Source organism: Arachis hypogaea, chromosome 10 (genome assembly GCF_003086295.3).
Source record: "Arachis hypogaea cultivar Tifrunner chromosome 10, arahy.Tifrunner.gnm2.J5K5, whole genome shotgun sequence".
Lineage (NCBI taxonomy): Eukaryota > Viridiplantae > Streptophyta > Magnoliopsida > Fabales > Fabaceae > Arachis > Arachis hypogaea.
Window position 1 is genome coordinate 5,307,672 of NC_092045.1, and position 23,948 is coordinate 5,331,619.

Consider the following 23,948-nt stretch of genomic DNA (forward strand, 5'->3'; position numbering starts at 1 on the left):
AGGGTAAAGTATATTTTTTGTCCCTAAAGTTTGGCAAAAGTTTCAAAAATAATCCTAAGTTTTATTTTGTTTCAATTTTGTCTCAAAAGTTATCGATTTGCATCAAATATACCCTGGACGGCTAAATTTTCAAAAGATTTAAGACCAATCTAACAATAATGCATGAAAATTATGCTTGATTTGCTTGTGTTGAGGGTTATTCTTATGAAATTGTTGTTGAATTGGTCTTAATTTTTTTGAAAAAATCAGCCGTCAGGAGTATATTTGATGCAAATCGAAAACTTTTGGGACAAAATTGAAACAAAATAAAACTTAAGGGTATTTTTAAAACTTTTGTCAAACTTTAAGGATAAAAAGTATACTTTACCCTATATTTTATTACAAAAAAAAAACCCTAAATCTACCCATGACCCCAGTCCCCAACGCAGCCCGGTCACACTCCCAACCATCTCTCTGAAATTTTGAAATTGAAAGAACAAACTTAAAACTACTCTGTTAGGCACACAAGTGGACGCAACTATCAACAAAACCCACACATACGCAAAAATAAAGAATCCTAGCCACCCAGTCCCACCGCCCGCAGCCACCGCAGCCCCGTAGCCACCTCAGCCACCGCACCCCCCACACCCCCGCACCCCCGTTGCGTGTATAGGCATCGCGTGTGGAAGCTCCGTCGCGGTCGCAGGAGCTGTATCGCTGTTGTTGGAAGCTCCGTCGCCGTCCTAGGAAGCTGTGTCGTCGTTGTAGGAAGCTCCCTCGCCGTCGTGCGGAAGCTGTGGCCATCGCCATCTCCTCTGTTCGAGGCTCTCTCTGTGTTCGCCGGTGCCGCCGTCTCCTCTGTCGTCGCCGTCACTCCCCTTCATCCTTGCTGCCGGTAAGCAGTAAGCACAGGGACTTGGAATCATTTTTGCTGGTTTTAGTGTTTTGCTGTTGTTTGAAACTGAGTTGCTGAGTAGCTGGATTTTGATTAGCGAGTTAATTTTGTTAGCTGATTAGCAGGATTTTGTTTGGTGAGTTGATTTTGTTCATGATTTTTGTTAGCTGTATTTTGTTTGCTTGAGTTAATTTTGTTCATGATTCTCTATGCTGCTTTTACTCTCATTGTTTTCAAGCTATTTCATATGTGCACATTGTTGTTTAGAAGTGGACATTGTTCATATAATCCGTTGTTCTTTTTTACTTATTTTTTTTGTTGGGAAGGAAATGTTGTTCAAAATTTGGAGCAAACAATAAAGTGTGTATTCTTTTAAAATTTACATGAGATTTGGTAGCTCATGAGAATCTAGATAAATGTGAAAATTACTTTGACTCATGGTTTTCATCTTTCTTCACTGCATTTTCAGGTATTTAGTGATGTTTCCTCTGTGTGTGTTTTTTCTTCCATATGCTTACTAATAAAATTGATCTCTTATATGTTTCGGATTTATTAATTTGCTTAATATCTTAACATGGTTACCAATAATTTTCAGTGAGGATAGACGACTAAGATGGCTTCTCAGCAATTATTGAGGAGGAAACTCCAATCTCACTTTCATGTAAGCATTATGCCTGCCTTTCTGGTTTTTTGTATTACGAGGAGTATTTACTTTTTGATGTGTGTTGCGTGTGACTTCAAATGAAGACCCTTTGGTGAAAGATGCACTTGAGAATGGAAAAATGGTTTTATCTCTTACCTCAGAGTTTAGAATTAATAGCAGTATCTTTTTGTTTCCTCAAATTCTTTCACTACTTGTTGGAAATGTATCACTTTGCGTTAATCCTATTTGATTGAAACCCTTAGATTCTGAATCTTATTTCTGTAAAACAAATTTACAATATATTCAAATAGGACTGTCTCATTTGTGAAAAGCAACTGCACTTGGGCTTTCATATCTTAATAGTTAATAGTGCGTGAAATAACAAAATTTGTTTCATTCAATAATAGTTATTATGTGAAATTATAAAATTTTAAATTTTAATAGGATAAAAATTATTAAATTTAAATATTTGAAATTATATATAGAATTTTTAATAATTTTATTTAATATTTAATTAAATCGGTTGAATTTCAGTTGAACTCCGGTTGAATCATTGAACCAGTGAACCAGTAGTCTTATTGGTTCATTAACCGGTCCGGTTCTCGCAACCTTGGTCTGAACCCACATAGCCCCAGCCCCTTTTGTTCAGTCCGTCACCTCACCACACCTCAATCCTAATTTCCTCTTCCAATCTTCCTCCAACTCCAACCAAGAGCAGCCGCCACCCAGCCAGCCACCATCACCGCTATCCACTCCTCACCGTGGGTCGTCGGTGCTTCTCCTCTCCTCGCTCTGCTCCTCATCATTTCTGGCTGTCACCTCTTCTCTGCTTCCCGTCAGTCTTCCTACTTAATTGCTGGCACCAGAATTGAGAAAATCACAAGTTGTATGATCTTCTGCCTTCATATGTTAGTATGTTATGATTTCGTTCAGATGAATTTTTTAGAGGAATAATTCTCCCTATTGATTTTTAATATTGCTACGATGGAATAGCCTTGCATCCTACCTTTTCACCGAACACTTATCTTTTGATTTTTTCTATTTCTTTGAACTCAAGATTATGTAACATGGAACTACCTTCTATGGACCTAAGTTTTTTAATTAATTTTTACATTTTGTAGTTGCAGTTTGTATTAAGCTGTCTAAATATTTGTTTCACAAAGGCTTATATCGAGAAAGGTCTTCGGCAAAAAGTTGAAACAAAACCAAGAGGAGCGCATGCAACCGAAAATGGACATAGACTATCAGGTTCCATCTGAATACTACACTCGTTTTTTTTCTCTGAAAGTTACTTTTGTATAAAATAAATAGAAAATTAAGCTATGAAAATTTAGTACTAATATGCTACATTAGCAAAGACACCTTTATGAGAGGCGTTTTCAGTATTAGAGAGTTAATTAGCATATCCGGATAGTGCCTTCTACATGGAAAGTACGATCTCATTTAGCGTCTTTAGCAGTAAAGGCGCCACCCGATTCAGTGCATCCTAGTCAACAATGCCAAAAAAAGGGATACGATTGCCACCATGGCAATAGCAGCTGAGCAGTGTATTTCAAAAGGATGACAATTTGATAAATAATTTGCAAAACTTAAAAATATTATAGTTGATGACAAATATGAAAAATGTTTTAATTGACAAATTTTTGTTTAGGTATCATAAAGGGGCTTAACCCAAGAAAAGGAAACGAAAACAATCACAAACTAGTTCATTGTCACTGTAGGAGGAAGTGAAATATAAAACTCCCTAGGTAACTCCAAGCTTCGATTCCCTCCAAGTATGTACAAACTTATCTCTCGTATTTGATCTAATCCCTTGATCTATCCCTCTGAGAATAGGGTTTTGATTCAATTTGCACCCCAGATGGGAGTTCAACAAAACCATACAATCAATACATAGCATTCACAATACTTCCTTTGGCAATGCTGCCCATCCGTATCAATAGAAAAAGAACTAACATTTGGATTGAATCTCTGGTTTAAAAAACAACATACAAAGTTAGCTCTATAATACACATAAGCACTTTTAATGAGATTCTTATGCTAAGTTCCAATGATCAAGCCATGAGTCAATATCTTGTTTTAAAATAATTAGTATTTTATGCAAAAAATAACTGTATTTTGTAATTTTCATGCAGATCACAAAATCAGAAAGAATTCACAATTACTCATAATGAATTCAATAAATTACCCAACGATCATATTCATGTTTCCCATCCAAGAATCTGTCCCACGGTCCACTTCCACCCCATGGGGAGTCATAATCTTGGAAATCCACCTAAGAACGAAAAAGAAGTCTTGGTCGGGTGGATATATAATGTATTCTTTTCAATTAACTTTGAAACAAATCATCGTACCTTGTTACTAAGAAGACCTTCACCCTGAATTTCACGGAGACGCTTTAATGCTTCTTCATTCATATTTCTATGAAAACGAGCCATAATTATTGGATTATAATTGTCAAAATTTAGAAGTATTGTCTTTTATCTTAGAAACTAAGGCCATTACTTGATCAATAAACCCCTCTTTGGTAAGTTCACATATCTTAATATTATAGATATCAATATTACAGCAATTTTTAGCCAAAAGACCCTACAAAAAACTCTCTTGCATCCCTTCCTCTTCTACACACCATTCAAAAGAGTACTGCACATGGGCGGATATGGAGTAATCTCTTTTACACACCATTCAGTCACTTTCTTAATTAAAAAGTAGCCTTCAATTAATACACTATAAATCACAACATTAGGTATATAGTCTTGTTTCAACATCATATTAAGTACTTTTTGAGCTTTTTCAACTCTTTCTCTAAAAGCATGATTAATATACTTAATGTATATTCATTTGGCTTGATGCTGTTTTTTATCATTTTTCTCGACAATTTAACAGCTGCTTTTAATTGATTAACACCACAGTATCCGTAAATGAAGGAGGAATAAATAAACAAATTGGGAGAAATTTTCATTCTTGAAATAAAATCTTCGGCCTTCTCTACAAGTCCAATTTTGCATAATGCATTGTTGTAGATTATTAAGTTGGGCTTAGTTGGTTTCTGCTCTAGTATTTGCAGCACCTCAATGGCTTCTTCTATTTAGTAGTAGTTGGCTTCTTATATCCGATCTTCCTCACAAATCCCCTTGATTAAGCTGAAATCCCATTGCATCTACCTTAACATGAAGGTCCAATGCTTCCATAAGCTGAAATCCCGTTAATGTATATTCATTGGACCTTCATGTTAAGGTAGATGCCATGAGATTTCAGCTTAACGAAGTCACTTATGGGGTGTTAATCAAGGGGATTTGTGAAGAAGATCCGATAGAAGAAGTCATTGAAATGCTGCAAATACTAGAGCAGAAACTAACTAAGCCCAACTTAATAATCTACAACACCGTTGTTGATGAATTATGCAAAATTGGACTCGTAGAATGCCGAAGATTTGATTTCAAGAATAACTTTCTCCCAATGTATTCATTTGTTCCTCCTTGATTTACTGATACTGTTAATCAATTAGAAGCAGCCGTTAAATTGTTGAGAATGAAATGCAACATCAAGCCAAATGAATATACATTAAGTATATTAATAGATGCTTTGCGTAGAAGGGGAATGGATGCAAGAGAGCTTTTGGAGGGTCGTTTGACCAAAAATTGTTGTAATATTGATATCTATAATATTATGATATGTGGGCTTACCAATGAGGGGTTTATTGATGAAGCAATGACATTAATTTCTAAGATGGAAAGGCAATGGTTGCCTTCCAAATTTTGACCGTTATAATCCAATAATTGTCTCTTTTCATAGACATATGAATGAAAAAGCATGAAAGTCTTCTTAGCAATAAGGTGAGATTATTTGTTTTAAAGTTAATTGAAAAGATTACATTGTACCAAAACTTTTTTGTTCTCGTTCTTGTTTAGGATTCCAAGGTTATGACTCCCTATGTGGTGGTGTGGGACAGAAACCTGAATATGATTGTTTGGTAATTTATTGAATTATTTCTAAGTAATTGTGAATTCTTTCTGATTTTGTGATCATTTATTGGATGAAAATTACAACATAAGAGTTATTTTTTGGTGGTGCTTTTACTCACTTTTTTTTACCTTTGATGAGTGAGATCAAGGACTTCTTCACACGCATAAAATACTAATTATTTCAAAACAAGATATTGACTCATGGCTTGATCATATTGGAACTAAACACTGCATAAGAATCTCATTAAAAGTGCTTATGTGTATCATAGAACTAACTTTGTATGTTATTTTTCAAGCCTAAGTTTCAATCCAAATGTTGTTTCTTTTTCTATTGATACTGATGGTCAGCATCGCCAAATGAAGTATTGTGAATGCATGTATTTAGAGTATGGTTTTGTTGAACTTCCATTTGGGGTGCAAATTGAATTAAAACCCTATTCTCGATCAAATGCGAAAGAGACCATGAGAGATCAAGTTTGTACATAGTTAGAGGGAAACGAAGCGTGGAGTTACCTCGGGGATTCCACTTTCTGGATGCTGCTTCTGTAGAGCTCGCCCCTTTCTTGACTGATGATGTTAATGAGTTTTACATTTCACTTCCTCCTATGGTGACAATGAACTAGTTAGTAGCTGAACTTGGTGATTGTTTTTGTTTCCTTTCCTTGAGTTAGGCCCTTTTATGAAAACTAAATAAAAATTTGTCAATCAAAACATTTTTCATGTCTGTCATCAACTATAATATTTTTAAGTTTTATAAATTATTTATCAAATTGTCACCCTTTTGAAATATACTGCTCAGCTGTTATCTTTTTATCCTGGTAGCAACTGTATCATTTTTTTGGCATTGTTGACTAGGATGCACTGAATCGGGTGACGCCTTTATCGCTAAAGACGCTGGACGAGATCGTATTTTCCATGTAGAAGGCACTGGATAGGCGAATTAACTCTCCAATACTGAAAACACCTCTCATAAAGGTGTCTTTGCTAACACAGCATATTAGTACTAAATTTTCATAGCTTAGTTTTCTATTTATTTTATAGAAAAATAACTTTTAGAGAACTGAGTGCCCCGTATTCAGATGGAACCTGATAGTGGTCTATGTCCATTTTCGGTTGCATGCGCTCCCTTTGCTTTTGTTTCATTCGTTTCAACTTTTTGCCGAAGGCCTTTCTCAATATAAGCCTTTGTGAAACAATATTTAGACAGCTTGATACAAACTGCAACTACAAAATATAGAAATTAATTAAAAACACTTAGGTCCATTCATAGAAGATAGTTTCATGTTTGCGTAATCTTGAGTTCAAAGAAATAGAAAAATCAAAAGATAAGTGTTCGGTGAAAAGGTAGGATGCAAGGCTATTCCATCATAGCAATATTAAAAATCAATAGGAAGAATTTTTCCTCCAGAAAATTCACTTGAACGAAGTCATAACATATTAACATATGAAGGCAGAAGATCATACAACCTGTGATTTTCTCAATTCAAGTGCCAGCAATGAAGTCAGGAAGCTGAAAGGGTTGTTTCTCAGTTACCTCTTCTGGTTTTGTAAGTTCCTTTGTCCTGCCAAACTTTTTTCCTGAAACATCAAATATACAAATTGAAAGGAAAGAAAAGTTAATGTGATATAATGCTTTTTAAATTCATGCTCAGTGTACCAAGGAACCATGTCCAAAAATGTTAATGGGTTTCATCTGCTTCTTCTTCATCTTCCCATATTCTTTAACAGATAGTCGGGTGGGTGAGAGCCCATCTGTTTTTGTAATGAGGAAAATGTTAATGTAATGCAATATGAAGATAATAGATATAGTATGCAACTATGCATCCTGCTCTATTGAGCCTAGGCTTCATGGCAGTGTGCCGCATATATAATTAATACTTTTTATAGCTAATGTTAAAAAATACAAACAAACAAATTAACTAAACAAATATATTCTACCTCTTTTCAACAGAATTATTGATTACATATTCTCTACATAACTATTGATCGATTAGATTTTCTATTAAATCTTTTTAGTGATTTCAAATGGTAAAATCTTCTTGGCAGTTTTCCACCACAGATGGTTAAGCTTCCTGACCTCGGAAACATATGAAATATGTACACCTTAAAATGTTTCATTAGTTATTCTATGCTAAAATATAGTTACTTTAACTTCTTGTCTTAATTTAAATGAAAAAAAATTCTATTGATACTGCTGGGAGATGCCGATGGCTTCATAATTATATTTTTACAACCTTGAGGTCGTTCTGACTAATTGTGAGTGATTTCTGATTTTGTGATCATTTATTGAATGATTACCTTCCATGAGTGAGATCAAGGGCTTCTTCACACGCATAAAATACTAATTAATTTAAAACAGGATTTTGACTCGTGGCTTGATCATTGAAACTAAACACAACATAAGAATCTCATTAAAAGTGCTTATGTAATGATTGTATGGTTTTGTTGAACTCCCACTTGGGGTGCAGATTGAATAAAATTCCTATTCTCATAGGGATAAATCAAATGCAAAAGAGATCATGGGAGATCAAGTTCGGACATATACTTACAGGGAACGAAGCTTGGAGTAACCTCGGATTCCACTTTCTGGATGATGCTCCTGGAGAACTCGCCTTCGCCTCTTTCCTCACTAATGATGTTAATGAATTTCACTTTATACTTTCATTTAAACTCTAGTTTGACAAACCCCAGTCTAAACAGGAGGTTGAAGGGTGAACAATGGAGTCAAAGTCTACAGATTGTAATTGTTTGCGGTTTTCACGAACCTCACTGGTTATTACTAATTAGAACCTCACTGGTTATTACTTATTAGTGTGGCCATCGGTCCAATTGACTAAGAGATTAGTTTCGATTCGTTTACGAGGTCTCTATTTTCCTTTTGAGATTTTTGAGTCACCATATTAGTGTGGTCATCGGTCCAATTGACCAAGATTAAGAGGTCTCTATTTGATGGTCTAAGTTTTGAGATAGGTCAGGTGTTATTGTATAGCTTTAAGAGCTATTTTTGGACTTATTTGTTCTCCATCGTGCTTCCCTTGTCTTTTGGAAACACTATATTCTCAAAAAATCATAAGTTGTCAAATCATATTCACAAAATCTTATTTTATTAATTATATTTGGTACTGCTAATATATAAACTACTTATAGTTAAAGCTACCTTTACAGTAGTTTATACACTGTAAAACGTTAGCAAGTTTCTCTGGGATTTTATAAAATAATAATTGGAGCCCAACTTCCTCTTTTTGCTTAAGAGTAATTTTTCACGTATAAGTGATTTTCAATACAAGTCATACAAGTTATTTATATTCACGTCGTTTTACGTTTTTTTGTCTCTTCTTCTTCCTCCGTGTCTCTTTTTCTTCTTTTTCGTAATTTTTCTCTCTCGTTATCATCGTCATCAACACCATCTCTTCCCCTCTCTTTTTTTATTGAAATTTCTTCTCCTCATTTCGTTTTATCTTTCTTCTTCATCAAAATCACCAGAAAAAACAAAGAAACATGATTCAAGATACTATTTTACTGTTTTTCTAGATTTTTTTCTAGATTGTCATTGTCATGTGCCTCATCCTTAACTAGCAAAACATTAAAAGATTTCAAGAAAAAATATACTGTCTCCCCCTATGTTGGGTGTATTTCTTAAATCCTTTAGTTTATTTCTGTAACTGTTTGGGTGTATTTCTGTAATCCTTTGGATGTATTTCTGTAATCGTTTGGGTATATTTTTATAATCGTTCGGGTGTATTTCTGAAATTCCATCATCTTCAAAACAATTTCAAAGCTTGATTTCAGAAACCATGAAAATCGAAAAAAACAGAAGGAGATCGAAGGCAAAGAGAGAACGCTTTTCTATACAAATACAATTCATTTATATTCACGTTGTTTTCACGTTTTTTTTTTGCCTTTTTTTTTTCTTCTTCTTTCTTCGTGCTTCTTCTTCCTCTTCTTCTTCTTCTTCTTTCTCTATGTCTCTTCTTCTTTTTACGCGAAGATGGTTCAATAACGTGCATTTCAGGCCCAACTTGTAAGACTTGTAAACAAAAATGACTTGTATGTATAGCACTCCTCTTTTGCTTAATGATTTCTTCAGATTTTGTATAATTTGAAGGTACTTAATTGCCCACTGCACTTCAATCTTATTCAAGGTTGCGAGAACCGGACCAGTCAAAAAACCGGTGAAGTCACTGGTTCAATGATTTACTGGTTCGACTAAAATTTAACCGGAATTTAACCGGTTTAATTAAATATTAAATAAAATTATTAAAAAACCTAAAAATAATTTTAAATATATAAATTCAATAATTTCTAACTTAATAAAATTTAAAATTTCACATAATAAATTATTCATTACTTAATATTAGAAGTTCACAAACAATTTCAAACATCAGTTTATAACTAAACAAAAAAAAACGCACATAATGACAAACCCATAATTTTCTACATTCAAAAGAAACAATTACTAGCATGTTTTCAACTAATCAAAGGTGCAACTCATCAAAAATCATAATTATCATTAAGTGTTCCAACTAAGAACACTCACGTTGTTGTTCAACTGAGATTTGATTATATTATCCAAATCAGAAGTACAATGAAGGTGACTCGTTATAATAGATTGTTAATCATGGAACGCATTCAACATTCCACCTCGTCCCTCATACCACAATTTAGCACAAATAATGAGGTTTTGCAACTAAGCATTAGGTTTAACCATGAATTACATGTGGAAACGTACCAAAGAGTGTTAGAAACATAAACCAACCTAAACGAAAAAAATTTCCAAAACAATGTCATTGCTTTCGGGGCTATGAATGGCTGCTGGTCAAGGATGTTATGCACATAAAAGTTAAATAGGTCCACTGCTTGACCCTGCCACACGCCTAAATGAAGATGTATTCAAAGCTCTAGAAATATTCATATAAATTCTCTGCACTCAGGTATTAAACAGTACATTGTCAGTAAATAAAATTATGTCTTTAAATTATATGGCATAGCATTATTTATGGGAACAGCCTGATCTCCTGCAAGCTGTGTAACCTTTTCTTTTTTTAATGAAAATAATATACTATAAAATTAAAAGATAACTTACCTTCTTTCCAAGCTCCAGCCACGCCATTCAGAAGCATATAATAGATCTGCAAAATTAAACAAATTGCAATATATTTCAAAAACAATAGACAGGGAAAATGATGGAAGTAATCGGCAGCTCATTAATGGTGGATTTCTTCATTCATCAGGAATAGCCACAAAAAAAAAAAAAATCACACATTTCATATAGTGAGTGGAATAAGTAAACACAAAAGTGGGTCAAAAGGCAAAATCCAACACATGTTTTTCAAAGCTCAGTTTATGCACGATAAATTGGGAAGTCAATAAATTGAGACAGTGCTATGGATAAAGACCAATAGAAGTTGTACAATGAAAATCACTGGCAAAATGTTCTGCAACAATCATATCGAATTTGATCAAACTTAAATCCCACCCCCCCCTCCCTCCCTTCCCCCACCCACCAAAAAAAATCTAGAGAGAATGAATCCCTTCGATTACAGGGAAGTGATATGACATACTATAGCATCCTTTGCAAATTGCAATGACAAAAGCAATGTGATGTGAATAGAGGACTGTAAGGAAAGCCCCTACTTATCTCTTGTAGCTTTTAAGAGGCAAGCTGGGCAACAAGGCCAAATACCAAATGAAGGTAAAGCAAGTTTGAGAACCCAGAAATCTAAAACAAGTGCCATGCATCGAGAGTTGTATACTTGGTTCACAAATCATGAAAACGAATAAGAACAGAGGATTACCGGCGGCGAGTAACGGCAATGAAGGAGGAGGCAAGCTTGGCGACGACGATGGAGGAGGCGAGCTTGGCGACCACCAACGACGAGGGGAGCTAGGCGATGACGAAGAGGGGCTGTGGGATGTGGGATGCGGTGGCGATGGTGGTGGCTATGCGACGGCGAAGAGGGGCTGCTCGATCGTGGCCCGTGGGTGCTTTCTCTTCTGCCCGTGGTGGCTATGCTGATTGCTGTGCTTTCTCTTGGAGTCTTGTGAAAGTGTGAGACTGAGATTAGGATTAGGGTTCGCACTTCGTTGCGTTTAGCTTTTTTTTTTTTTTTTAACCTTCAAAACAACGCAGTTTAATATCCAAACCAAAAACTGCTAAAAAACCGGACGGTTCTCCCGGTTCACCGGTTAACCGCCGGTTCGACCGGTTTCTCACCGGTTTTTTGCCAAACGGTTTCTGACCTTACCCGGACCGGTTAGGTGACCGGTTCCCGGTTTTTCCGGTTGAACCGGCCGATCCGATTCGGTTTTCAGAACCATGATCTTATTAGAAACACATACTGTATGTCGTCTTGCTACACTTTCAACTTGTAGCATGATGATGAAGATGCTATTGATCTGGTATTTTTGTTTCCTCTCAAGGTGTTGGTATTGTCCTGTGTTTTTTACTCCTCCTAATCCTATCTGTAGCAATGTTAATTTACACAATTTGGGAAAGATAGAGAAACACGGCAATACTTAAGTAATGGTATTGCAATTATCCAAAGTACTCAGCAACCACTAGTGTCTGCTGCCTAGCTTGGATTGTCTTTTCAACTTCAGCATTCCCTTTCAAATATGAGAATCACAGCGCATACCTCCAAAAATATCTCCCCAGGTCCTTAGCCGGGGTTATGTGATGGCACATTGGCACCCACATCACCACTTCTATTTTGCTATTAGATCCAATAGGACATCCTCCTGAAAGAATCAATATAATGTGTAAAACAAAAATTACAAAGGCTCAAGGAAAGAAGCCAACAACTAAAACGTATCTGAAAATACCACTATTCAAGGTATCGTAAATACACAACAGCAAATTCAAATTAGTAGTAAATACCTACAGTTAAAATAATGTCTTGTAATTCAAAGGATTTAGGTCTTGTGTAACAGGGACAATTCCATTTGAATCTATAATCTTGTAATATAATCAAATAGGCTAAGAGGATGCAAGTTGAGTACGGACCATCTTCAGAGAAGACTTTGCGGATTAACTTAATTCGTGCTCCAGCTGACTTCACATGATGGATGACAACTCTCATTAATCACCTTAAGTTTTTTTCTTCATATTAAGATCTCAATCATTCATATATCATTTATCCTAGGCTTCAATTATAATTGAACACCAAGTTAAACCTTGAACACTTGTATTATGTGTGGTCAAGTTTGTTAGGCTGACCGGGGGTGGAGTGTCGTTGACATGTGGATAGTGCATTCATCAATTCATTATATGAAGCAAGATCAGGTATGAATCCCCTATCCAACATCTCATTCACCACTGACTCTCCCTCCATTTTCCGGCCTTCTCCTGTGTATCCATTAACCAAAATTTTATATGTCATGTCGTCTGGTTCCAAACCCTTGCTCGAAGCAAGCAATCTTAATTTATTTGCTTCCTCTGTTCTTCCCACTTTGCAAATATCCTGAAGCACAAAATTAAAAGTAATAACATCCAGTATCATACCCTCTTTAAGCATCTTTTCCACTAATCTCCAAGCTTCTTTAGTCTTCCTCGATCTTCTCAACCCATCAATCATCACAATGCAAGCAATCAAGCTAGGCACACATCCTTTCTCCCACAACTCATAAATTAGCCTCAATGCTCTATCAACATCTCCATTCCCACACAGAGCATCCACCAAATCAAAATAATCATACCCTTTAGGTAAAACGCCCTTTCTGGAGAAATCAACTAACATCTCACAAGCCTGCAAAACCTTTCCTTTCTCGCAAAGTCCTCGAACCAGAATCTCACAAGTGACATTGGAGAACTCGCACCCCAAATAAATCATCTCATGAGCCATCCCAATCCCTTCCTCAACCTTCCCCTCCCTAAACATCCCCTTAATCAAAGTGTTGAAAGTAACCACATTTGGCTCACACCCCATCTTTCTCATCTCCTTGAACATCTCCAATGCCAACCCAAACTTCAAATTCCTACAATAACCACTGATCAAGATGTTAAAAGTGAACAAATCAGGCCTAATCCTAACCCTAACAATCTCATCATAAAACTCCAGAGCCCTATCAAGCATTCCCCATTTCACAAATCCATGAATTATGATATTACAAACTGCAACATTAGGCCTACCGTCGATCAACCTGCACATGGAACGGAACGAGGAGACAGCTTCGTCCAATTTGCCGGCTTTGCAGTAAGCATGGATGGCGAAGCGGAAGATGGATTCGGTGTGGGGGCAGGAGAAGATGGAGTCGGAGCAGGGACAAGGGTTGGAGGCAATGAAATCAAGGAGGATGCGGAGGTGGTGGAAGCGGTGGGAGAGAGCTAGGGTTTGGGCCATCCAATGGAAAGTGGAGTGAGTGTGGCGGAAAGAGTCGATGAAGGAGGCCCAGGTGAAGACGTGGAAATCGTAGTGGGAAAAGGAAGGGTGGTGGTGGAGCTTGGATTTGAGGAAATGGAGGAGGGATTCTGGGGTGAAAGGTGGGGAAAGATGGGTCTTGAGAAAGTTGAGGAGGCGGTGGTATTGGGAGTTGGGGATTGGGGTCACTGTGAGTGTTGGTGGTGGCGGGGGGAGGGAGGGATCTGGCGGCGGAGATGGGAGAGGAGGGTTTGGAAGAGGAGAGAGTGGGTGCGGCGACGGTAGGTGTAGTGATGTTGCTATTGGTCTGAGCATTTTCTTCAACCCCATTCCTCAACTGTGCATACTACTTCCTCTGGTTCTTCCCTGAGCCTGAAAGCTGCATCCAAAAGGTGGGAAGAAGAATACGTGTTCATATAATATAATAATATAATTGATACATGAATATATTCCAACTCATAGTTATCAAAACCAAACCGGTAATCAATCTGGTTGATCCGGTCACAATTAAATATAAATATAAAATTACAAAAAATAAGCTTAAAATTAAAAAAGCATGTCTTCACAAACACATTAATAACAAACTAAGTATTAATTCTTAAACATAACTAATGATGTAAAAATAGAAAATAAACTAGTTACTAGTACAAAATACTTTCTCAATTTAAATGAAGAGAGCAAAACATAACACAATAACTAAATCAAGTCCAAGGAGTGATCTCAAAATCGGCATCTATATCTTTATCGGACAAATTTGGAGCTTGACCAACATTGCCTTCATTTTGATTTGCATCTATATCTTCCATAGCATTCTTACCAACTAATTAAAAACTAAATTCAACTAATTATACCAAATCAATACTGCCTGTATAAGAATCAACTCAATCAATACTAAAAATCAAATCTATTCTTACAGCTACAAATTCAGCTCATTGATAATTTTCGGCAACAAATTCAATTATGATAATTTTCAGCAACAAAAAGTTTAGCTCCAAAGATTATTTACAGTAGCAAAAAATTTAGCTAAGTGATTATTTCAGCAAGACGGCAACAAATTCAAGGTTCAGTGATAATCAGCAACAAATTCAACTTAGAGATGATTTTCAGCAACCAAAAAATTAGTCCAGTGATATTTTCAGCAACAAATTCAACCTACAATAACAAATTCAGTAACAAATTCAACTTACAACAACAAATTCAACAATTCCTAATTCAGTCATGATTTACAGCAACATTTAGATCAACAAGGCGAATTGATTGATTTTAGCAATTCAGCAACAGCTCAAAATACAGGGAGAAGGAAAATCTGGAAGAGAGAGAACGGGGACTCACCAACGGTCCACGGCGATGACGACGAACAGAAACCAGAAGACGACGACCTCACGGGACACGATGAAGCAAGCCACGACCCCACGAGTTGCCTCTGCCGCCGGCGACGATGAGCCCAGGGACGAGACTCGAGTGAGACGACGAGGAAGGCCGCGAGACGTCGACAAGATGAACAACGAGACGCCGGCGAGTGTGACTGAGACGAGACTCGAGTGAGATTGAGAGAGACTCTAGTGGGCTAGGCAGTGAGAGAGGAGAGAATTTTGAGTCTGAGAACTAAGGGAGACAGAGCCACAGAGGTTCCGAGGGTGTTAGGGTAAGCTCACAATGATTCCAACCCTGTTTAAGCTCACAATTATTTTTGGAATTCTTGGTAATAAGTATAAATGAATTTTTTGTATATATTTTCAACGCATTTTTAACTTTATTATTTAATTTTTATTTTTAATTAATGTTTTTTAAAATTTCATAAAAAAAATTATTATTTTTAATATTTTTTACTTCAAATTTTTTAAAAGCAAAAAATAATAATAAGTTCATAGTTTATTAATGTTCTACATGTTTAATTAATTAATCAACTGTATTAATGTTCAACATGTTTCTATTATTGTGGTTCGACCCGAATTGGGTACACTAATAAGTAAACACCTTTCTTTAGAGGATCTATTGAGAGTTCTAACCTGTGACTTTGGTGAGAAGTGCTGTAATCGCAATTATGGAATCTGCTTTGTGCCTCAACATGCCGATGCAGATACAGATGAGTTTAAAGCCACTCTTCAAACCTCTCAACCGTCAATTCGCCACGTGGACGATTCAATCAGCAGCGAAACAGAAGCCATCACTCGTCTTCCGCTTCAACCACTCGTCTCAGCTGCCTCCTCTACGCTGCGTTTCCAGCTCAGCTGGTGGTGGTGACATTCCCTCCGATGCTATTGTTCTCAACGTTGAGGGTATGATGTGCGACGGCTGCGCCAATAACGTCAGGAAGCTTCTAGAAAGCCGAGTATGCTCTTCCTTTTTCTATTCCATTTTTTTTATCTTTTATATATTAATAATGAAATGAAATGATGAACGGGCAGCCACAAGTGTCATCTGCTACTGTGAATCTAACCGCCGCTAAAGCAGTAGTGTCTGCCGTATCCGAAGAAAAAGGTTCCCCCAACTGGCAGAAGCAATTAGGAGAAGCACTTGCTCAGCATTTAACTAACTGCGGTTTCAATTCTACCTTTCAAGGTATGACTTTGCTAATTATCGTTCTCTTCTAGTTTTTGTCTGAATAAAACTAAGCTTTGGATTACCGTTTAGAAGTTACCAATCAATTGCTTTACTTTTTGCCAATACCGTACTCTTTTAGATAATGAACGCTAGTTACATGTTAGTTACAGCACGCACATGAATTTCGTAGCGTTGATTTGGTTTGGTTTGGTTTGCAATTTTTCATGAACCTTGGTGGATTAATTGGCAGGCGAGTGATGCTATCAAGAATTGTATGGACTCGATTCATGTGAAGTTAGCTGTGTTCATGTATTAGTCTTCTTTAACAGAGCAACCTGAATTGGGATGGCTATTGTTTTTGTGGACGTGGAAAATTAAAAAATTGTGATGTGTTAATTTCTTTTATCCATATGTTCAATGATCAAGCAAAATATATTTTCATGACAGTACAACAAGGTAGGAATTGGACACACCGAATATCAATACACGTTTAGGAACAAAAGCAAGTGAAACAAATAAAGCTTATCAATCTTAATTCTTTCACAGGAAAATAAAGGTTTAAATCCCATCTACTGAATTGAGCAAGTCAAATTGAAATATAGCTATTTGAGATGCAGTAATGTCATGAGATATGGCATTATTTACCGCAAAGTTGACAGAAGAATAAAATGGGCAAAATGCCACTGTACAGTACACGGTGTCCATGCTTACATTGGCGTGAAATTTGACCCATTCACGAAGTGCCTATATAATTAACCAAGTACAGTTTTTCTCATTTCTGTTTCTTTATGTTATCAGCCTATTCCAACTACATACATAAATATGCAGATGGCAAAGCTCGCAACCACAAAACTTCCTCTATACGAGAGATGGGAACCGGAAAGATATTTAAACAATTTGGAGATCCAAACTAGAAATGATCAGATCAAGGAAACACTTAAGATTGCATTCGAAGTATGATCTTTCTGATCCTCGCTCTCTGCTATCGAAGTCTAGTTTCTAAGAAAATTGTCATCTGTTTTCTTTCAAACCATGTAAGTCATGCCAACTTGCATCAGATTTGAGTGAGGTACAGTTAAAGTCGTGATACCCCTCCTGCTGTTCCTTCTCAAAAATGCATAGAAGTAGTTTATTACAAGCTTCTTGATAAACCATGAGTCCTTCCTTGCCCTTATATCCCCATGACCAAGAAGATAAACAACTCCAGATTCTTTAGCCTTGTGAATAAAAGATAACTCCCACTCAAGGCTCTGCTCAGCATCAAGTGCCGGGGTTACCTCCTCTGAAGTGCTTGCTTCTAAAGTGAGCTTTTTTGTGTCCTTATGACCAGCCAGAAGAGGAACCCCAAGTGAGTAAACACTCCCATTGGGAGCTACAAGAACCCTGGAATCATAGTGCCCTTCCTCTGAGTCAGAATCTTCATCCCCATCACTCTCCAGTGACCTCTCTTGAGCCTCACGTCGTATAAATTTTTCTAGGCTTTCAATCAGCAGCTGCTCAAAAGTCTGGTGATTTTCTTTACGGACATCCTTATAACCATACCTGTAGAAATTACAGAAGTCTGCATTTGTAAGATAAAAAGACATCTTCATTATGTGGATAGACATAATTTAACGAAGTTATTGATGTTCACTGAAGCTACTGTATGTTTTGTTTGTAAAAGTAACTTTTAAGGTCACATTTTCATCATTCAAACAACTTTCCCAAGGTAAAAGTCAATTAGCTTGGATTTTGAGATTCATATCTAAACTGATCTCATGCCAAAAGAATTCAATTAGACAGATCTAGTTACCTGGCAATACAACGGAATATATGATAGCTTTTTGGGCAGACTCTCCGGAAAAGGAACCTTTCACTTTGAGGCACCACAGAAACAGGAACATACTTAATACTCACAAAAATGATCATGGAGTGTATTGCTGGAAGCGTAGTCAAAAAATGGCCAAAAACTCCTGGGATTCCTTTGACTAACTCATTATAGAGAAGACCAATTCCAGGAGCCCGTATTGTGCCTAGATTGCTACCTAATTCTCGCATCAAATCCATTGACAGCTTTTGTTTGACTTCAGTTTCATACTTGAGCTTGCTTCCATAATTCCAAACATACATGATAAAAAACATTATCACAGCAAGGACCAATATAATCCAACTTCCATCTGCCACACTCCCCAAAACAGATGAGAAGAAAATCAACTCCAATCCCAAGAAGAATACCACAAATGTCAGCACTATGATGATGTGTATTTGCCATATAAGAAGCATAACAAGGGTTACTAAAATAGTGGTCATCATCATCACTCCAAGCTCCGCAATACCTGAAAGAGGACCAAGGATCAACCTGAATACAAATTCATTATAATATTACATATAATTTAGTAGCAGCAAAGGAAGTGCAGTGTGTAAAATACTATGGAAAGCTAAACTATGCAGTCTCCATATCCTTGTACTCTGTTTACCCAGTCAAACTGTTATTGATGTATTCATTATGTGAATTCAGAGGTATGCGACAGACATCCGTTTAAAATAAAATTATAATAACAACTAGCTGATTGACCTGCGTGCGTGTGTGTGCGCAGAAATTGTGTTCCGACCTTATGACCAGTGCAAAGCAAGCACGGTAATAATGGGGTTTAGGGTTTCTTGAAGCAAATGGGTCTTCTTATAGAAGACTTAAGTTGTATTATTATCTCTCCGATGTAGTTGAGAACATGAAAAATGAAATATTGGTAGAAGAGTTCGATAATTTTTAATAGTCCGAGTAAACTAAGTTTCTTATGCAGACTATTATATTACGATGCTTTATTCCACTAAGGGTAAATCAATGTGCTTGATAAATCTAATGAATAAATGTGGTGATTATAAAAATAAACAGAAACACATTACCATAAGCATTGCCAATCTCATCAATGCTGGATATAGTGCAGACCAAAACCAGAGAAACAGCCAAGAGAAACCAGTTTAGGACAGGAATATAGATCTGGCCCATAAATTTCCGGGAGGTATGAACGATCTTAAGACGAGGGAAACAACCAAGTGCTGTTGATTGTTTTATGCATGAAAATGTTGCTGTTGTCATAGTCCGACTTGCAATTAGTGCAGCAACGTTTGCAATGAGGAAGGTTGGCCAGAATGCACCACCTGCACACATGGAATGCGATTGCTTATAGATCCTGTAAATTGCAAAGACAGGCCTATGTAGAGAATGAAATGATAAAAACACTCACTTGGAACAGAAGAGAAAAAGGCTCGACCAGCATCAGCATGGTTTTCCATAAGGTATGCAGCTTGACCCAAATAACCCAATACTAGGCACGGCAAAACAAGAAAGACAAAAGAAAGCTGCCAATTACCACAATTAATTTTTATCAGCACATAGTTGACATGACAAATGAAATAAAAGAAATGATTCAATGAAAGAAGCCTAATGGTCTAACATAGTTTGTTACCTGAACTGATTGTACAGAAAAGTAGCAAAGATCTGCAAACATGGCCTCTGAACCTGCAAAATGGCCCAATAAGTGATGTTAATCAATGGATGAAGAGTTTTGCATATGCAACCACAGCGACATTATACTGTATATTCATCATACTACATATTATAGTGGATGTTTACAGCAATAGATCAAGCTCTGGTTGAATTATTATTATCGATGAACCTTGAAATTTGGACTGTTCCACTCAAATAGTGACAAAGACTAAATGAAAACTTTGACACTGACCATCATACTTGCTACCAATGTATTGCCTTCGGAACAAATATAAAAGACTCACTAGGAGAACCAAATCTACAAATCTACATGACAAGGCAATGTATTTAGTATTATTGCATCCCTGTACCAAGATCCAGGATATATGTATTTACCAGTAGCACAAAGGAGACAACCCCCAAGAGAATACCATGCTTTAGTTGAGTTCCTCTTGAAAAAATAGTAGATGTGAATAGGATTAAATGCCTTCAAGACACCAGTATCATATTTGAGAAGATTGTAGATCCCAATTCCAGCAAGAGAACAAAACCATATGAACAAAGCAGGTCCTACTAAAAGTCCCACTTTACTTGTTCCATACTTCTGTACACTGAACAAAATTATAAGGGATGCAACTGAAATCATCACCACTTCATCTGCATGGTTGAAAATGAACACAAGATTAATGCAACTATAAAAAATGCCTGCCAAATAAGGATATGAATAAACTCATGAATATGCCAACCTCCCTAATGAACGAGAAAATAAGACTATTGCAACTAAGTATGTCATCTCCATACAGAGAGAGTTAAATTACTATAGCCAAATCACAGCTAGGTAATTATCACCCTCAACAAATAATGCATGGGCAAGCCACTCAAGGGTGCATCTAACCTAACCACGAACATATACTTTGTAGATCAAATGATAACTGGCATAATATCGAATGCATTTTACAAGTACCCAATACACCCTTCTCTCTTTCCCACTAATCACAGCACCAGAATCAACCTTAGATCAAATATCTGTTCACTCCTTACAAGCACTCAATTCTCCCCCCAAAAACAAACAATAGAAAATACAGATAGTAGATTTCATTAGTAGCTTAAGGCAATACCTTGCTCGATTGCATCTACCCCAACTTTTAAACCACCAACAGAGGAAAGTACTGCAGGAAGACATAGATATAAAGTGAGACTAACTATAAAGAACAGAAGATTAGAGCTTGTTAATGAAACAACATCTGGCCAAGAAAACAAGAAAAAATTTAATATTACAAGTAACATGGGAATCATCCCAAACACTAGCACCAAATAGCCTGGAAAAATTGCAAAAATGAATAAAGTAGCAGCAGCAACTAACCTGACATTGCTGGTGTAACAACCCCATTAGCAATCACCATAGAAGTACCAGCAAGCACTAATATTAGTAGAATCTTCTTCAGAGTCAAAGAACTCTCAAGTCTTTCCTTGATTTTTAGGGACCTTTCAAGCTCAGCAGATGGGACCTTTAGTCTAAAGCTTGATATACGGGCATCTGATGGTAATTGATTGGGGAGAAGGCTCACTTTAGCATGACGACATATCAATGAGTACAAGGCAAAAGTACCACCTGTAGTGTTTGACAACGTAAGTGTAAGCAAACTAAGTTCAGAAGACAGAGAAAGACAAAGAACATTGGAGGCTTATTTAGAATATGTAACTTAATATACCTTCACCATCATCATTGGCCCACAGAACGACCAGCACATACTTCAATAAGGGAATCAGGATTAAAGTGTACAACACAAGTGATAATGCTCCAAGAATGTCCTCATCTCCATTGATGGGTGCCTTTCTAAACATGACACTAAAGGTATATAATGGACTTGTTCCCACATCACCAAAGACAACGCCAAGAGTCTGAAAAGCCAGCACGATTTTCTTTCCCATACTGATATCCTGCAAAGGAATATAAAGAAGAAAACAAGCAAAAAACATTGACATAGATTGTTCCAGTAGAGCTATATAATCTTATCATGAGCCATAATAGATTTTTTAGAGAAGAACAGTGACTGTTGGCCACATAGAATTTCAAGTACTCAAGGTAATTACAAACTAAAATTCATGTATTTCAGAAACTCAACAAGAGGATCAACACCAAGTATCTTTCTTTTTTCTACGTTACTCGTGTAGCTACTCTTTATGATCTTGATTGAACATAGTGAAATTTCTCTCTATCTCGCTCATGAATGTATATATGCTGTAGATCACCATGGTAATTTTTGTTTGTGCACCCAAAAAAAAAAAAAAATAAATAAAAGACAGACGCACACACTGACACACAGAATATAAGCAAGAAAGCTCTCAGGTTGTATTCAATTTTTCTTTTCCTCGTGTAAATTCGACCTCCCATCATAACATTGAAGCTCACAGCTTTCTCATTTCTCAACTCATCCACCCACTTCAACAACTTGTACTCTCTTCTTAGTTTCTATGAGCACACTATTCAAGTATTCCATGCCTTCATAAGAAGGATATCACACCATTCAAATCTTAACTTCCTTTTCATTCTAATAATTACTGCGTACATGCTAATTCTTAACCGAGTAAAGGAACTTGCACATAGATAGAAAATTGAATCAGCTACGACACAATAATTCCATAAAAGAAAAGCAAACCAAAATTTGAGAAGCAGCACCTCATAGTCAGTTCTGTGAGCACCGGGGACATCAAGAGCCTCGACGTCGAAGGAATCAATTCGAGGTCCAGTTCGAATGAGTCTCTGCTCACCAATGTCCTCATCGTCAGAATCAAGCACGGAAGCGTAGCGACGGGTGTGATGGTGTCTCAAATCGGCGTTGAATTCTTCTATGTCGGAGTTATCCTCCTCGTCCCCCTGAAAAACCCACCTGGATTCGGTTGATTCCATGGAGTGTCCGCCATTGATATCACCTCTCTCCGGATCCCCTTCCTCCGTCGCCATGGCCATTGAATATAGTGCTTTCTTCAGAAGCTATGAAAATGAGGACAAAATTTCTGTGAATTTTGAGCTCTGTTTTCTGCAAGTGAAGAAGGTGGTGAAGTGCGAAATTGCGCGCATCACGGCTTAAGGGACAAAAATGGAATTTTTCTAGTGGGGAACTGTGGATCACTGTGTCTTCGTGTCTAGAGAAGTTCAATAAATAATTAACTGTGATTTTATATTTTTTATATTTTACTTTGGGTTACTAAAATAATTAATAATTATTCTTATCCATTATCAATATCTTATGGGCCTATGGTGTGCCCATGTATATTATGTGAGGTGCCTTTCAACAATTGATCACCTTTCATTGTTTTCGGATGATGGGTTGTTTGTATTGTTTTAGGACAGAATCCGAACAATGTGGTTTTATATTAATGTATGAAAAGTGACACATTCTTTATATATTATTTTCTTATTCATCTTAAAATATAATTTTGTTACTATTTTATTATTTTGTTATTATATAAAGTATTTGTCTATTTGAGTTCATTTTTATATTAATAATTTTACATATTGATTGTAAATTTATTTAAAAATACTGATCAAGATCAAGATTAAAATTAGACATTTAAACATAAATGACTTACATATATCTAGGTGTATTTAAATATATTTAAAACAAATATACGTTGAACATCACATAAATATACTAAATTAATAAATTATTTATAGAATATTCGAATTAAATTTTAAAGTAGTCTCTAAAATTATATTTAATATTTAAAGTGGCTCCTATAATTAATAATTTTTTATTTTTATCTTTAAAGTTGTACTCTAAAACTCATAGTAATCTCTTAAAAATTTTAAGATCATTATTATTCATCACTGAAAAATTGAAGTGGCCATATTGGCATTGTAACGGCTAACTGATATGACAAAAAAAACTCTTTTTCTATGATCCGATTTTTTTCTCTCTCTTAAAATCCTAACTCCCAACTTTTGTTCATTCTCTACAAAAAATCATATTTTTTTTTAACAACCATTCATATTTTCACAAGACATTCCTACACACATAAACATATTTTTTTTCGCTAATTCTTGTTATAGTCTCAATAAAGAGTATGTACTACTCTTAATTTAGTTAAAATTAAA

General features: G+C 36.2%; 3 protein-coding genes and 3 long non-coding RNA genes across 7 annotated transcripts; 2 read left to right on the forward strand and 4 right to left on the reverse strand.

Moving 5' to 3' along the window:
* The first annotated feature begins 426 nt into the window (after window positions 1–426).
* On the forward strand, window positions 427–8,592 carry LOC112714856 (uncharacterized). The gene is made up of 3 exons (XR_011867050.1): window positions 427–874; window positions 1,470–1,535; window positions 7,951–8,592. It is a non-coding gene; the product is annotated as an uncharacterized lncRNA (long non-coding RNA).
* On the reverse strand, window positions 1,888–8,173 carry LOC140175929 (uncharacterized). Of its 2 annotated transcripts, none has more exons than XR_011867052.1 (4): window positions 8,032–8,173; window positions 7,140–7,234; window positions 6,950–7,060; window positions 1,888–2,605 (listed from the first exon to the last, which is right to left on the reverse strand). It is a non-coding gene; the product is annotated as an uncharacterized lncRNA (long non-coding RNA). The 2 variants fall into 2 exon arrangements; XR_011867051.1 differs by lacking the exon at window positions 1,888–2,605 and adding an exon at window positions 6,575–6,706.
* Window positions 3,278–6,134, reverse strand: LOC140175930 (uncharacterized). Its single transcript, XR_011867053.1, has 3 exons — window positions 5,996–6,134; window positions 3,706–3,792; window positions 3,278–3,488 (listed from the first exon to the last, which is right to left on the reverse strand). It is a non-coding gene; the product is annotated as an uncharacterized lncRNA (long non-coding RNA).
* A 1,378-nt stretch (window positions 8,593–9,970) lies between the features above and the next one.
* LOC112714860 (uncharacterized) lies at window positions 9,971–13,747 on the reverse strand. Its single transcript, XM_072205689.1, has 5 exons — window positions 13,611–13,747; window positions 12,364–13,456; window positions 11,278–12,220; window positions 10,566–10,611; window positions 9,971–10,403 (listed from the first exon to the last, which is right to left on the reverse strand). The coding sequence occupies exon 2, from the start codon at window positions 13,426–13,428 to the stop codon at window positions 12,670–12,672; it is 759 nt and encodes a 252-aa protein (XP_072061790.1). The 5' UTR covers window positions 13,429–13,456; window positions 13,611–13,747; the 3' UTR covers window positions 9,971–10,403; window positions 10,566–10,611; window positions 11,278–12,220; window positions 12,364–12,669.
* A 1,994-nt stretch (window positions 13,748–15,741) lies between these two features.
* LOC112714862 (copper-transporting ATPase PAA1, chloroplastic) lies at window positions 15,742–16,788 on the forward strand. Its single transcript, XM_025766545.3, has 3 exons — window positions 15,742–16,171; window positions 16,248–16,401; window positions 16,634–16,788. Exons 1-3 carry the CDS (start codon window positions 15,884–15,886, stop codon window positions 16,639–16,641), a joined length of 450 nt encoding a protein of 149 aa, XP_025622330.1. The 5' UTR covers window positions 15,742–15,883; the 3' UTR covers window positions 16,642–16,788.
* Window positions 16,789–16,995: 207 nt separating this feature from the next.
* Window positions 16,996–23,127, reverse strand: LOC112714859 (potassium transporter 7). Its single transcript, XM_025766540.3, has 10 exons — window positions 22,530–23,127; window positions 21,562–21,790; window positions 21,213–21,461; window positions 20,968–21,018; window positions 20,246–20,506; window positions 19,830–19,882; window positions 19,608–19,722; window positions 19,267–19,521; window positions 18,176–18,698; window positions 16,996–17,925 (listed from the first exon to the last, which is right to left on the reverse strand). Exons 1-10 carry the CDS (start codon window positions 22,818–22,820, stop codon window positions 17,409–17,411), a joined length of 2,544 nt encoding a protein of 847 aa, XP_025622325.1. The 5' UTR covers window positions 22,821–23,127; the 3' UTR covers window positions 16,996–17,408.
* Window positions 23,128–23,948: the final 821 nt, after the last annotated feature.